General features: G+C 39.0%; 1 protein-coding gene across 1 annotated transcript in view; it reads right to left on the bottom strand.

Annotated features, from left to right (window-relative positions):
• Positions 1-13001: 13001 nt before the first annotated feature.
• FAM171A1 (family with sequence similarity 171 member A1) overlaps positions 13002-16400 on the bottom strand; it is a 183865-nt gene continuing 180466 nt past the window's right edge. Inside the window, exon 8 of the mRNA XM_044677453.1 lies at positions 13002-16097. Coding sequence (XP_044533388.1) covers positions 14390-16097 — 1708 coding nt within the window. The 3' untranslated portion in view covers positions 13002-14389. The remainder of the gene's footprint in view (positions 16098-16400) is intronic.

Consider the following 16400-nt stretch of genomic DNA (forward strand, 5'->3'; position numbering starts at 1 on the left):
TCCACTGAACCCCCCAGATTCCTTTCAGAATAAGCTGCTGTAAATCAAACCTCTTTTATTTTATATTTATGCAGTTGATTTGTGGGGGAAGGTGTTATCAAGTGGAAGGTTTTACATTTGTTCCAATTTAATTTCTTCTTATTGATTCAGTTCTGTAATGTGAATCATCAAAATCCTTTTGGTGTTATCATCCAGTGTGTCAGGGATTCCTTTTTAGCCTTGTGTCATCTATAAATTTGATGAACATGGCATCTATGCCTGTATCTAAGCCACAGGTAAAAGTGTTAAAGAGTTCAGGGCCAACCAAAGATCTCTGGGGTCTTCAGCTAGAGACCTCTTGCCCCATGGACACTGAACCTTTAACAAATAGTCTTGAGTCCAGGTGCTCAATCATTCCTGAATCAATAATATCTATCTGATTGGCATTATCATCTACCTCATCTCATTCCATCTTCTCTATATGAATAACAAGAGGCATTTTATCAAAAGTTTGGTTAAATGCTATGTCTATAGAATTCTCTTTATTTAACAACTTAATAATCCTTTTCAAAAAGGAGATGAGGTCAGTCTGGTTTGCATTCTTCTTCTTCTTCTTTTTTTTTTTATACCCTTCCCTTCCATCTTGGAATCAATACTATGTATTGGTTCCAAGGCAGAAGAGAAGTAAGGCCTAGGCAATGGGGGTTAAGTGACTTGCCCAGGGTCACATAGCTAGGAAGTATCTGAGGCCAAATTTGAACCCAGGACCTCCCATCTCTGGGTCTGACTCTCAATCCACTGAGCCACCTAGCTACCTCCTGGTTTGCATTATTCTTAAATAAGTTAGGCTGCCTTTTGGTAATCACTGCTTTGTCTTTCTAGATATTTGCCAACTATCTTTTTAATAATCCTTTCTTGAATTTTCCCAGAAATAAAAGTAGACCACTGATTTTTAGTTTTCTGACTGTTCCTTTCCTTTTTATGAAAATTTCCCTTTTCCAGTCTTGTAATTCCCTCATTTTCCATAATCTCTCAGATATCATTGATTGTGGTTCAGCAAGCTATTAGTTTTTTCAGGACCTGAGAATATAATTCAAGTGGGCTAAGTGACTTGAATTCATCAGGAACAGCTGCTCTTAGCATATAGATGAAAGCTTATTCTCTTTTGCAGAGAAAACAGAAGCCAAATAAGAAGGGGAAATTCTTTCTTGTCAATTGTTGTCATCCCATCTATTTTGAGTAAGGGCCCTCTCACCTCTTTTATCCTGCTTTTTCTTCTAATATATTTAAAAATAAACAACAAAATTTTTTGTTACTGTCCGGATAGGGTAGATTGTTATTTATTCAACCAAGTCACCTCAGTTGAAGTGGGCAATAAGATGCTTAATCAATCAATTTCAAGGTGACCTAAGTGTGGGAAAGTCTTTGAAAGCTATTTGATGAAATGAAATGATACCACACAAAAGTTTTGTTCCAGTTGGCCAAGGGATTTCATTATTGTCTTCTGGGTCCTGTACAAAAACAGTGTGAAAATGGAATTAGCTCTACCCCATTCATAGTTAAACTCTAGCCACCAGAGATAATGTCTCCCCATCTCCCTTAGTGGGGAGGGGAGATGAGTTACCCACACGTGACAATAAGTAACAAATCAAGAACAAGGGACTGCCCTTTGGGCAGTCCAAAACAGTGTTGAGGCTGCCATTTGTCTACTTGAATTAGAGGTGGACCTCCAGGAAGTGATGAAAGATGATATATTTCAAGTATGATGGTAACTTCCTGTCGAGGAAGTTCACACTTTGAACTTGGTGCTGAAGGATCTCTGCTGAGACCTCAGGCGGCTTCCCCTCTGAATTGTCACGTGGGTAAGTTAGGCTGACTTCCTTTCGCTTACCTCAGCGTTTCTAGAGTCTCTACCTCAAGGAGGCTTCTTTGTCTCTCTAATTACTAAGGCCTTGTGGCTAGTAGCCTAGTTTAATTAATCTCTTAACTCTCACCTGGTCCAGACCTCTGCTGGTCCGGACCAGAGTTTTTCTCTCTCTCTTTCCCTACCTTCAACCTTCCTAATTGTAAATAAACTACCATAAAAGCCATCCTGACTCGGGTCTATTTTGAATTATGGAATCAATCTAAATCTGATTGATTCCTGGCGACCACACCTTATATTATATTATATATATATATATATATNGTGATCTCTGCTGAGACCTCAGGCTGGTTCCCTCTGAATTGTCACATGGGTAAGTTAGGCTGACTTCCCTTTGCCTCCCTTGGCATTTCTGAAGGCTCTTACCTGGTCCAGACCTCTGCTGGTCCGGACCAGAGTTTTTCTCTCTCTCTTTCCCTACCTTCAACCTTCCTAATTGTAAATAAACTACCATAAAAGCCATCCTGACTCGGGTCTATTTTGAATTATGGAATCAATCTAAATCTGATTGATTCCTGGCGACCACACCTTATTTATATATATATATATATATATATATATATATGTATATATATATATATATATATAATTTCCCTTCTTATACAGAGTGAGCTAGAAAGGAACTGAATTCCAGAAAATGGAGGAGAAATTGCCTGGGGGATCGGGATAAGAAGAGAAGCTTTGGCCAATCCCATTCCCTTTGACCAGAAGAAGATCTTCCTGTTTTGAGGGTACAAAATATGTTAGATTTTCCATCTTTCCATTAATGACTTAAATGGCATTCTTGGGTCAACTGGTGATATTGTCTGCACTGGAAGTCAATGACAAATTATGGAACAGATTCACCACACTTTAGGGGAGCTTCCTGACCACCGTGTGAATGAGTTGGAGGGAAAGACTGCTAGTGACTAGAAGCTGTTAGTTATCTTTTTGCCATTTGTCTGTTCTAACCTTGAGCCCACTTTCTTCTGGACTCTGTATTTATGAGAGAGCTTGTCAGTTTTTGGGGGGAAGGGATGGGATGGGAGAGGATGTTTTATATTGCTTATACTTATTGTATCATTTTGGTAAATACATCTTCTTAGACAACTGCTTGATGCTTTTTCATTTAATAGTTCTTTACTGATAATCATGGAAGGAAGAGAGCTGTGAGGGTTTGAGTCAAACATTTCTTCAGTGTTATTCCTAGAACTCTAGATGAAAGATTCGGTTAGTTAAACCCTGGGACCCTGACTCAGTGGAACTAGGAATTGGGATAAGGAACCTCAGAGCTTAAGTGGGCTACATTAGCCCTTTGTTTCCCTCATTAGCATTCACTCATTCTGAGTTTTAGCATCTCTGACACTATTTTTTTAACCCTTACCTTCTGTTTTTCTTTTTTTTAACCCTTAACTTCTGTGTATTGGCTCCTAGGTGGAAGAGTGGTAAGGGTAGGCAATGGGGGTCAAGTGACTTGCCCAGGGTCACATAGCTGGGAAGTGTCTAAGGCCAGATTTGAACCTAGGACCTCCTGTCTCTAGGCCTGACTCTCAATCCACTGAGCTACCCAGCTGCCCCCTACCTTCTGTTTTTCAATCAATACCAAGTATTAGTTCCAAGTCAGAAGAGTAGTAAGGGCTAGACAATGGAGGTTAAGTGACTTTTCTAACATCATACAGCTAGGAACTATCTGAAGCAAAATGTGAACTCAGGACCTCCTGTCTCTCCTTGGTTCTCTATCCAATGAGTCTCCTAGATTCCCCTCCAGACTACTCTTGCAAGACTGTTCCACGCATATATTTGTTTTGTTATCCTATATTAATAATCTATTACCTGTATGCAGAGCTCTTTGTAAGCCATGAAACACTATATGAATGTGAATTATTATTATTTTATTAATTCCTTTTACAACTCCTTTTCTTAGTGGGGGGGATTCTGAACTGATAGAACACATTCCCTATAGCAGTCAAAGTACTTATTGAGCACCTATTATATGCCAGGTTCTATGCTAGTCACTAGGGATACAAAGAAAAAGTAATAATAATCTCTTGTGGCAGTTAGCTGGCTCAGTGGATCGAAAGCCAAGACTAGAGATGGGAGGTCTTGAGTTCAAAACTGGCCTCACACACCTCCTAGTGGTGTGACCCTGGGCAAGTCACTCAATCTCAATTGCTCAGCCTTTACCTCTCTTGTTCCTCAGAACCAATACTTAGTAACAATTCTGAGATAGAAAGTAAGAGATTTAAACAAAAATAGTCTCTGCTTTTAAGTAGTTTACATTCCATTGGGGGAGACCAAATATGAGGTTTTTTTCCTTCCCTAGAAAAGAAATACAATGGAAACAACTTTATCTTTTCCTTGGGTTTTTTCAACCTGGTTGGTTACAATGTGGATTTTTCTAAAATCAAGCAAGAGGGAAATAAGCCCATTACATTTGTATCTGTTATTTATATGTAGCAGATAGTTTGGTTTGATATAATTTATATGTAGCAGATAGTTTGGTTTGATATAATTTTCATCACAAAAGAGTTGTGGGCGACGGGCACTTGAACCACTTTCCATTTTCCAGTTGTAGAAAAGAACTGAACTCACCACCATTGAGTTCACAACCCTCAGTTGTCAGAGTTGGAAATGGGCTTTCGAGATCAGGTTTCCAAGGCAGATTCTCTCAGTGACATACATTGATCTGCTCTAGATTATCTGGTAGGTAAATGTTCTAGCTTATGAATGCTTCTCTGAAAATGAGCCAAAGAAGGAAATGGCACACCACTCGGGCATCTTTGCCAAGAAAACCCCAGTGGGGTCATGAACAGTGGAACATTACTACTAAAGCAACTAAAATCAAGCAGGTCTTCAATGATCCTATTGTGGAAGAGACAAGACTAAAGATGACTTGTCCTTTCGCTGCATTCCTTGTAGGATTTATCATAGCATTTAATCAATCATTATCACCCTTTGGGTCCTCCAGTTCCTCTGAAGTTATGTGTTTATACATGCACACATGCATTCTACACTGAGGTGATTTCTGCAATCTTCTTGCCAGGCAGTTTTTCTAGAGTATTTTCATAGTTTCTTGGGAAAAAAAAATACTAGATTGATGAATCGCTATCATGCAGGCTATGATAAACAATCGATGGATATAGATGGATGGTCAGAGATGCTCCAAAGCTAGTGGAAAGAAACCTGGCTTTGGAGTAGAGTACCTGAGCGCAATTCCTCCCTCTGCTGTTTATTACCTATTCGGCTTTGCCCATGGGACATATCCTGTCTCACTAGCCTCCTCTTTAAGATGCTGGTGTTGGGCTAGAAGGCTTGTGAGGTCCCTTCCTCAGGGATCTATGATCTTAGAGCAACTTATCCTCTTTTCTAGCACAACAGGCATATCACCATACTATGAAGAGGCTTAATTAAGGCATTAAGAGGCAGGTGCCACATTTTACAAGGCAATTAGCTATGCAGTCTGTGATGAATAAATTATGAGGGTTATTGCCAGGGAAAACCAGGCACCTCTCCTAATGCTCCTGCCTTGTAGGCAGTGGCTCTGACATGGGTATCGAGGCCATTTGGAGTAAAGGGAAGTAGAATAAATACCTCTTTCCTCTCTGTGTCATGGCTGACACTTTGCACACTTTTTCAGTTAAGGGCCACCTTCTGCCACATGGGTCAGGCAAAATTCAGCAGGAAGACAGATAAAAGAGGAGGCCAGAATTTTTTTTTAACCCAAACTTCTATCTTAGACTCAATACAAAAAGAAAAAAGTGGTAAGGGCTGGGCAATTGGGCTTAAGTGACTTGCCCAGGGTCACAGAGCTAGGAAGTGTCTGAGGGCAAATTTGAACCCAGGACCTCCTCTCTCTGGGCCTGACTCTATCCTCTGAATCACCTAGCTGCCCCAACACCTGAATGTTTTAACATTTTCCTAATATTAACTGAAATGCACCTGGCTTCCTAAACAGTCATTGCCACCTGGAAGTTGTGAAAAGGGAGCAGGATTGGGCCATCCTGTGAATCAAGCTATCAATAAACCGATAGCATTAAGAAGGAAAAGGAAGAATTCAAAGATGGAAGTTTTGGAATTTGTGCTGATACTTGAATACTTTTTTGGGGGAGGGGGAGTTGAGAGACGTATCAGGAACATCTCCTATGTACAGGGCACTATACTAGGCACACTGGGGGGAGATGGGAAAGGAGGTGATCATAACATTCAATATGGCATAGTAGAAAAAGACAGGGCAGGTAATTGGAAGGCCTAGTTCTGTTATTAGCTACACAATCCTAGGGCAACCAGTCAGTAAATACTTAGGAGGGTCCTACAATATGCTGGGCCCTCTGCTGAGTGTTGTAGTTTAGGGTTATTACAAAGAAAGGCAAAATAGTTACTGTTCCCAAAGAGTCTAACAGGGGGAGACACCATTCAAGCAATGATGTATAAATAAGCTATATATGAGATAAATTGGGAATAACCAACACAACGAAGGTGCTTAAACTCTCTAGGTCTTGGGTTTCCCATCTGTAAAAATAGGTTGGATTAGATGGCATGTTCTCTAGAATTCTATGATTATATAATTTGTACTCAAACCATTGGATGTTCACATACTAATAGAAACAAAATGGCCTGAATTCTTGGCTATTTAATTATGCAGCCTACATTTTTAAAGGTTTAAATGTACATTAGAAATAGTTATTTGGAAAGTATTTTAGCCTTGCAAATATCTCCCAAGGATCTAGCTTGGCAAAACTGCACTTGGTCTGAAAGGTTCTCATTGCTCTTCTCTAGTTGTTCACCTCTTCTTTCTGGTGTTCTTCAAAGTACTATCCAGTCTCTGTGGTTTCCACTTGAAGATGAGTCTAGAGATGCGAGATAATCATAAAAACTCTCAAAACAAAATTTATTTAAATTTATTTTCATCTTACAAACATGTAGTCACAAAATATGGGGCAACAGTATTTGGGGAAGAGTAAAGTTCTTTTTAAGAAAAGGAGCAAAATTTCAAAAAGTTTGAGATACCATAAAGAACAATATAGAGAAAACATAGCAGTTATTTATTTGCCTATTTCTAAAACTGATTCCTGTAAAAACAAAATTTGGGAGGAGTAGGGAAGCCCTGTGTAATTTCTCATTTTGTCTGTTGCCTTTTAATTAGATCCATTTTCTTTTCTTTTTTGGGGGGGGTGGTTCTGAGCCCCTAGGCCTACACTTGTTTTCATGGCTGCCTTCTGTTAGACATTTAGTTCTTTTTTTTTTTTTTTAAACCCTTACCTTGTATCTTAGAACCAGTACTATGTATTGGTTCCAAGGCAAAATAGTGGTAAAGGCTAAGCAATGGGGGGTTAAGTGACTTGTCCAGGGTCACACAGCTAGAAGTAGCTGAGGCCAGATTTGAACCTAGGGCCTCCTGTTTCTAGGTCTGGTTCTCAATCAACTGAGCCACCTAGATGCCCCCTAGAAGACTTAATTCTTTTTTTTTTTAATCTTTCTTTTTAAACCCTTTCCTTTCATCAATAGTGTGTATTGGCTCCACTGCAGAAGAGTGGTAAGGGTAGGCAATGGGGTTTAAGTGACTTAGCCAGGGTCACACAGCTAGAAATATCTGAGTCCAGATTTGAACCCAGGACCTCCAGTCTCTAGGCCTGGTTCTCAAACCACTGGGCTACCCAGCTGCTCCAATACTTACTTCTTAAGAGTGCAGGGACTGTATTTTTAAAAAAAACACGAAACTGTACCCTCCCTCTTACTTTGGTATACCTTCCAAATAATTGGGACAAAACATTTAATTCTTCTTTTCAATAACTGTTGTGACATTTGGTGTCAAGTTTCCTTTACTGAAGTACACTGGTGACACCCTTAAAAGTTACAGAGTTGCCATGAAGATTTGTAAGTTAAAAACTTATAGATTTAGGCTAATGGAATAAGAAAACACTATTTGGTAAAAATTGCTGGAGCTATTAAGCAGTTTGGCAGAAACTAGACATAGACTAGTATCTTATACCACTCACTAAGATAAGATTAAAATGGCTACATGATCTAGACATAAAAGGCGATATCATAAGCAAATTAGAAGAATAGGGAACATACTACTTAGATTTATGGATAGGAGAAGAATTTATGAGTAAATAAGAGATGAAGAGGATTATGAGATGTAAAATGGATAATGTTGAGTACATTAAATTGGAGTTTTTATACAAAGAAAATAAATGTTGACAATATTAGAAGGAAAGCAGAGAATTGGAGGTGGGGTACGTTCCGTAGACAGCCTCTGAGATAGAAGTTTATATCTAAAATTTCTAAAGAACTTTGCCAAATGTATGGTGATAGGAACTCTCCTCTAACTGATAAAAGGGAAAAAGATATAAACTAACAGGTTTCAGATGAAGAAATCAAAATGAAAAAGTGCTCTATATCACTATTGATTAGGGAAATGCAAATCGAGACATCTGAGGTATTGTCTCACACCTGTCAGATTGGCTAAAGTGACAAAAGAGCAAAATGATAAATGTTGGAGGGGATATAGAAGAGTGGGGACACTAATACACTGTTGGTGGAATTGTGAACTGATCCAATCATTTTGGAGAGCAATCTGGAATTCTGTCCAGAGTTATGAAAATGTGTATACCCTTAGAAACAGCAAAACCGTGGTTGGCTCTATTTCCCAAGGAGATCAGGGAAAAAGACAAAGAACCTATATGTTCCAGAATATTTATAGCAGCTCTCTTTGTATTGGCAAAGAACTGGAAAGTGAAGGGATGTCCATCAATTGGGGAGTGACTAAGCAAATTGTGTTATATGATTGTGATGGAATACTACTGTGTCATAAGAAATGATGAGATTACTTGAAAAAAAAAACAATAACCCAAAACTTGGAAAGAAGTACACGAGATAACGAAGAGTGAAATGAGTAGCACCAAGGGAAAGTTATATACAATTACAGATTTAATATTTGAAGAATCATTTGTGAATGTTCACTTTCAGAGGATGAACTGAGAAATGGAAACAATGAAAGACATAATCCATATATACACATCTGTTTGCCAAATGATGCATTCTGTAGTTTGGGAAGGAGAGAATGGGGCTGAGCTACCTGGAAATAAATTCTATTAATAAAAAAATTTTAATTAAAAAAAGTTAAAGACTTGCCCAATATATATCAAAAGTAATAAGATTTTGTCAGTGCCTGACACATAGTGCTTAATAAATGTTTATTGGCTAGTAGACTCTCTTATCAACTTCAGGGCCAGTTCTCTATCTAATACTTAATATAATTAACCTTAGATGAGCTAATTATATGTAACTATTAATAAATAATATAGTTAATAAGAAACAATGATAAAATATGAAAATTCATTGATAATAAATATTTATAATTAATAATGCTTATAATATCCATAATTATAAATACACACTATAGATTGTAAGCTCCTTGAGAACAAGAGCTCTGGTTTATATTTTTGCTCCCACTATGTCCCTCTTTTTCCTAGTATAGTATACCACACATAATTTAATTAATAACTATTATCTCTAAAAGCAGTCCAAAGGGCAATGAACAGATACCTGATTGTCTCAACTATAAACATAAATTTATAGTTGTAATAAATTTATAAGAACTATATTTATAAGAACTATCAATATAATAAATATACAATTTCCCTGATATGGATAACCCGAGGCTCAGTTTTACCGTCTGTAAAATGGGGAGATTGGTCTGGATGCTCTCTATAAATCTATGACCCTTTTCTAAAAGAGTTTGTGAAATATTCGGCTGCAATTCAAATAGGCAGAATTGATTCCATCCCTCATTTTGCCAGTCTGTTCTCTGGCTAGGTTCATCTAGGTCTGTCCATGTAAAATTCAATGTGTTCTTTGAAGACATAAACAATATTCCCCTGCTAGGGTGAGACCCCACTCCCTGTTTTCTTTCTTTAAGGAGAAAGAATGAAAAAAAATCTCTTTGGTGAGTGGATGAAAATCCACCACTAGGTGGCATAAGCCCAATGACTTGGACATCAGGTTGATTTCTTCAGACAATATTATGTTTCTGAAGAGTTTGATCTTGGCCAAATCCTGAAGGAGGCCAAGCTTCGGGAAGAGGCTGCCTTTTACTCTCTCACTTTAAGGCTCTCACCATATCGCTTATCTCCTCCATCTGGGGCCCATGAAAGACAAACAGAAAGCTCGAGTGCTCTGGATGGCTGCTCCCAGAAAGATGAACCTGGAGAGGAGGCAAAGCTCACTTTGGGCTGTATTCTTGTGGGGAATCTACTGCCTGGGAGTCAGGATCAGTTGCACCAAACCCCATTAATGCTGCTTTATATTTCAGAACTTTCTTGGCTCGTGCTTTCAGTATCCATAAAGTTTCCCAGCTGATTCCTAAACTCATCTGTGCATTGATGAACTCATTAGCACTTAGCCCAGTGACTGGCATACAGTAACCACTTAATTGATGCTTGTGAAGGTGGCACTAATAATTAATGTTACTCCTCCCAAGTAACATGCTTCCATTCTGCCAAGAGTCACTAGGACCGTAGCCCAAATAAAATAATAATAACAATGTTGGTGATATTGACAGTAAAAGCAAACCAACGGATTTATGGAGCTTTTTAAAGGTTACGGTGTTTTACCTATATTAGATGGATACAAAAACTCTGTGAGATAAGTATTACTATGGTTGTATTAAGCCATAATAGTGGTTTAAATAATACATAAATGGTTTAAATACATAAAATATGTATTCTATTAAAGATGAAGAAATGGAGGCTGAAAGAAGTTAAGTGACTTGCTTACGGTCATACAGCTAGTGAATGTTGGAGGCAGGACCTGAATTTGGATGTTCTTGATTCTAAGATCAGTATTCTATCCCAAAGGAGTGATTAATGGTAAGAATTTAGGTTCTCAGATAGGTAATAGAGAGGCTGTTTTGGAAAAAAGCTAATGATTTAGTGTCCTTCAAGTCCTATCACACAGACCTTAGGATCCATGAACTTGTTTTTAAAAAACTGATAATAATATTTCAGTATAATTGGTTTTCTTTGCAATCCCATGGATTTTCTTTTCTGCATTTAAAAACATTATTCTAAATGGTGCTTGGGCAGAGGTCCATGACACAAATAAGGTTAAACAGTCCTGCCGTAAAGCACCGTCTACTTGTTGTGGATGGCAGAGAGATAAGAGCCATAGTTCTAGAGTCTAAGGACCAGGGTTCAGTCTTGGGCTCTATCACCTATTTTCTGTGGCCAAGTCACAACTCTTGTGAGCTCTAATTCCTCTCCTGTAAAAAAACGATGAAGCAGGCAAAGAGGTAGCTCAGTGGATTAAAAGCTGGGCCTGGAAACAGGAGGTCTTGGGTTAAAATTTGACCTCAGACACTTCCTAGCTGTGTAACTCTGGGCAAGTCACTTAATTCCTATTACCCAACCCTTGCTCTTCTGCATTGGAACCAATACATGGTATTGATTCTAAGATGGAAAGTAAGGGTTTAAAAAAAAAGTGATGAGGATGGAGCATAATGTAATGGAAAGAATTGGAAAGATGGGGGAAGAAAACCCCACTGAACAGAACATTCAAATCCCATTTCTGCTTCAGGCAAATCTCTTAACTTCTTTAGGTCTTGGTGTCTTTGATAAACAAGAGGGTTGGGCCAAAGTGTTTTAAGTTTCTAAGCTTCTATCTCTCAATTTGTGATCCTATTATTGTTCTTTGGGGCGGAATTAAACTCATGGCAGTGATCATAGTAGCTTATGGACCGAATCAGGTTCAGAAGGGATTCATTCCCCTGTCTTCTGCAAGCAAGAACATTCACTTCCAAATAACATGGGACTCAAATAGGCTCACCAGGGGCTCATATCCACTTACTTGCTCAACACTGTCATGGATCCTCCCAACAGTTTTCCCTTTAAAAGCAGAACATTAATCATGACATTTAAAACAGAAAAGAATAACATGCAGTTAGCTTGATCATAATTCTGCCTGCCACTATGGGATTCATGCACTAAGGATTCTGTAAAGTAGTTGTTACAATAAACATAGCAAGCTGAATTTATTTTTGCCAAACAATCTGTTCTATGTACTAACATCTTCATTAATGATTTAGTGAGCAGCTTCACAAATCTGGGATGGTCCTGCTCATTTCAATGCAATCATCCCTGGAACTGTGACAATGTAGCCCAACACTGAACAGCAAATATAAGATGTCATGTTCTTTTGTTGTTGTTCAGTCATGTCTGACTCTTCGTGAACCCATTTGGGGTTTTCTTGGCAAAGATACGGAGTGGTTTGCCATTTCCTTCTCCATCTAATAAGGAAACAGAGGCAAATAGAATGAAGTGACTTGCCTAGGGTCACACAGAGAGTAAATATCTGAAGCCAGATGATTTCCAGTACTCTAGCCACTGTGTCAACTAGCCACCCTGTCATGTTCTTAGGCAGTGATATTAGTGTATCTCTCCTTATGTATGATATAGCAAAATGAAGCTAGCCTTGTATCACAACAACCTATCAATTGAGAAGATGGCAAAAGGCTGGAGGTGAGCTGTGTTCTTAATAAAATTAAAAATTTACTTATAAGATAAAGAAATACTAAGTTTAGTAGAAGAAAAGCTCAAAATCCCTAAAAGTCTATACATATTTAAATTGTCTTTCTAAAAGGCAATGTGATATATTACAAAAAGTATTGACCAGGAGCCAGGAAATCTGCATTCTACTCCTTCAGTTTGGAAAATGAAAGGGTTGAGCTAGATCAGAAGAAGTCCTGTGAAGTCTCTTCCAGCTTTCAATCAATAATTCCAAGTTGACCTACCTGGGGCTAGGGGGAATGGGTAAAAATGATGAAGATGGATTTGGTGGCCTCTAGGTTCCCTTCCAGCTGTGAAATGTTCTATCCTGCTCCACGACATTGTTCCTAATCTGATGAATACAATGAGTAGGATACAATACAATGAAACTGCAAAAGAGTTGCCTTAGAAACAGACTGACAGATGAGCATTTCCTTTCCTTTGGCCCCCTCTTTAAAAAGTTTGCCCATCACTGACATAAGCGACGGGAAGGTTACTTTCCTGAGTTAGATTAGGTGTACTCTGAAGTTCATCCAATTCTAAAAATTCTATGATAAACAAATTTTCTGGGGGTTGAAAAAATGTAAGCCTAATTCCTACCACAAAAAACTGAAAATCGTACAGTCTAGAAAGTCTTAAGGCTCCTAATGCATAAAAATAACCACAACATAGGTTTGTTTTTTTTTTTTTTTCCAGAGTTTATTTTTGAATGATCATTTTTGGATAACCAAGCAGCTCTTTAAAGAGAATGCACAGAAGAGTCATTCTGGCACTTTTGGAGAATAAGTACATACGGTTTTTTGTTTTTTTGTTTTTAATATATACTTTTAAACACATTCAGTCCACTTGCTCAGTCCATACTCTATGTTAAGCAAGCTTAGCCCACAGGATTCCAGAGTTAAGTAACCATCTATACAAAGTCAATGAAACCATAATCTTGGCCACCCAGCCAAAGGGAAGGGTAGGAAAAGGTGTCTTTAAAATGTCCTATAGTCTATCTTAGCTAAACAGAATCCACATTACACGTGATAACTACAGAATACACTGTACTGAAAAGAGAGATGCTCAGCACAGATGGCCACTTGGCAGCATGCAGTTTAAAGAAAAAAAGAAGAGGATATAATTTCATCAATTTATAAAAATCCAGACAGTACGATTAAAGAAGTCAGCAAAAAAAGGGGCCGTCTATTGTCACTGTAAAAAAGGCACTTGGAATTCATGGGACCAGAATCGAAGGACTCTTAGCTGACACCAAATTCAGTTTGGTTTCATAAAAAGGCTTTAATATTTAGAGATGCAACTCATAAGAGTTCCTGAAGGGAGACATTAAAATCAATCACTTAAAAACAAAACATGTTAAATCAAAGGCATAAAATGTTTACAACCAAGTTGTGTAAAAAACAAACAGACATAAAAAAACAAACCCCAAAGCATAACCTAAGCAAAATTTTACTAAACAGCAGCAATGCATAGCCTTCCTTGGAGATAACGCATACCTCAGACACTAAGTGCCAAAAAAGAATCTTGAATAAATGCTTTACAGTAGCATTATCATGATAAAATTGATTCAAGAAATGCAAAAACAAAAATTCCCGACTATTCCCAAATTCTGAGAGAGAAGTGAGGTCATTATATCTAATAATATGTTTGTTTTCCCCTCAATGTCCTTGGTGATGAACACACAGTATCAAGTATGTGGGATAACATTCAAAATCTACTTTTAGCCATCTCACTGGAGACATCCATTAAAATCAGTTTTTTTTATTCTGAGTAATAACTTTAATTCCTTTCTAACATTTACACAGCAAACAGTAATGCAATCCAAGTCCACTGTCCACATTTGCCATTATGTTTTTTTTTTGTGTTTTTTTTTTTTTTTGTCTTTTCCACAAACAAGTAAGCGCTTCCATAGAAAGAATATTTGGCAATTTTATACTCCACAGAAAGGTGGATCTATAACAGCTCACTTTATGTTAAAAGCCATGAGTGGTCTCTCTTCTCGTTTTTGCCATGGACTTTTCTTGTCTTCTCCTTGGTCGTCTTCATCGTCATCGTCATCTTCATCTTCCTCGTGGGCTGATCTTCCGTGTTCTGGACTGGCTAATGTCTTGGGTGGAGCTTCCACAGTTCGCTTTATTGTTTCCTCCTGCAGGCTGGGCAGCTGGGCACCACTCCTCCGACCAGCCCCATCCAACAAGCAACGCAGGGCACTGTCCTCTGGGGTACACACTGTGGTTCCACACTCACTGCCGCTTTGGTCCATGTCATCCAGGTACACTAGCTGTGTGTAAGCTGTGCTGTCTGGGACACTCTGTTCTCTCAGCTGATGCTCCTGCACAGGCGGGTGCCCCTGCTGAAGGGTTAAGTGATCTCCTCGCCCCTTTCGGGCAGATTTTGGTTCGTTCATATCAACACCAGAATCTAAACTGGCATCGTTGCTCCCATTCCTTCCGGCTCTTTGGAGATCGATATATGAATGTCTGACGTGAGCGTTGGATCTTCCATCCAGAGACACAAACCATGCTCGAGGATGGGGAAGTGGCTTCCCACCCCCGAGTTCCAGCAGAGCCTTCTCCGTTAGAAGCTGCACCTCGCTATTCATTTGAGCCAAAGCTGCATCGTTAAGGGAGGCAGGGATGGACAGAGATTCTGACATAGAAGCGTTCTGTGGGCTCCACTCACGGGCGCCTGCATCTTGTAAGTGCTGTTGCGATATTGCTTGTGAAGAGAGCTGCTGGGCTTGCATCTGGGCTGAGGGGTGTGGGAAGAGCTGGGCATGAGGGTTGGAAAACTCTGCCTGAAGTCTTTCTATGTCAAGTTGCTGGTCTGCTGGGACGACCAGTGGCTGGCTCACATAGGAATGTTCCCCTGGCAATTTCATATAGTGAGCAGGGATGACCAAGGCAGGCAAGACTTTCCGATAAACACTATCATTGACCTGATCGACAGAACTGCAGCAAATTAACTGGCCGGGCCGGGGAAAAGAGGTCGGCCTTTCGAGATGATCCACTGACCGGGACATCATACACTCCGTTGGCCGGCGGTCCAGCAGTTGCTCTTTTTCGGGGGATGAAGATGGAGGGTACATTTGTTCCTGAATAGTGAGCTTGCTTCCCATAGGAATGTGATTAACGGAGGTCTGGATTTCTCCGTCTTGCTTTTCAAATAAAGGCTGGGACAACATAGCGTTATAGCTCCTCCTATAATCATCCTTGAGGGGGGATTCATAGCCTTCTCTTTCTACAGATTTTCGTGATTTTAAAGGAAAACCTTCCACAGATTTATGGTAGTCCTTTCTTAAGGTCCCACTTGGTGTCAGATTATCAAAGGAGTTTCGGCTTTTATTCTCTTCTTTGTGGGAAAGAAGTTCTTCTCGGGAGCTAAATTCCTGTGAGGTGCTGTATGAAAGTTTGAGCATTGGGGTGTGCAAATTGGCTTCACCACTAGAAGACATCATCTCCATATGAACACCACCAATCAGTTCCTTCGTGCCTGATGCATCTGGGCGCCCATGGCTGGCAGCTGACAGGGTGCCAGGAAATTCCGATTCTCGTCGGGAAAACAGTAAATTTATGTGGGACATGGATGTTGACTGATCTTTTTTGGAACTGTCTAGGGCTGTAGAAAGCTGAAGTTTTCTATGGCGCTGACGAGGTTTTAAACATTTCCTCCTGTAATAAGAAATAAAACCCCAAACCAGAAATTACATGTTTTCTACCACGAGTACAGTTTTAAATTGTGATGGAAATCTTAATTCACTCTATAAAAAGGAACAAAACTAGCAAACTATATACACAAGAATTAGGGACTCTTTCCTATTCCTTTCCCCCTGGACAGAATTCACACTGCAAAGAGATTACCATTGGGTGTTCATTAATAAATCAGCTGATTTAGTCACTATTAAAAAAGGTTACTATAGAATTTAGGATAAGGATTTTGGGGATTATATATATATATATATATTATTCATACAT

This window comes from Gracilinanus agilis, chromosome 5 (genome assembly GCF_016433145.1).
Source record: "Gracilinanus agilis isolate LMUSP501 chromosome 5, AgileGrace, whole genome shotgun sequence".
Classification (NCBI taxonomy): Eukaryota; Metazoa; Chordata; class Mammalia; order Didelphimorphia; family Didelphidae; genus Gracilinanus; species Gracilinanus agilis.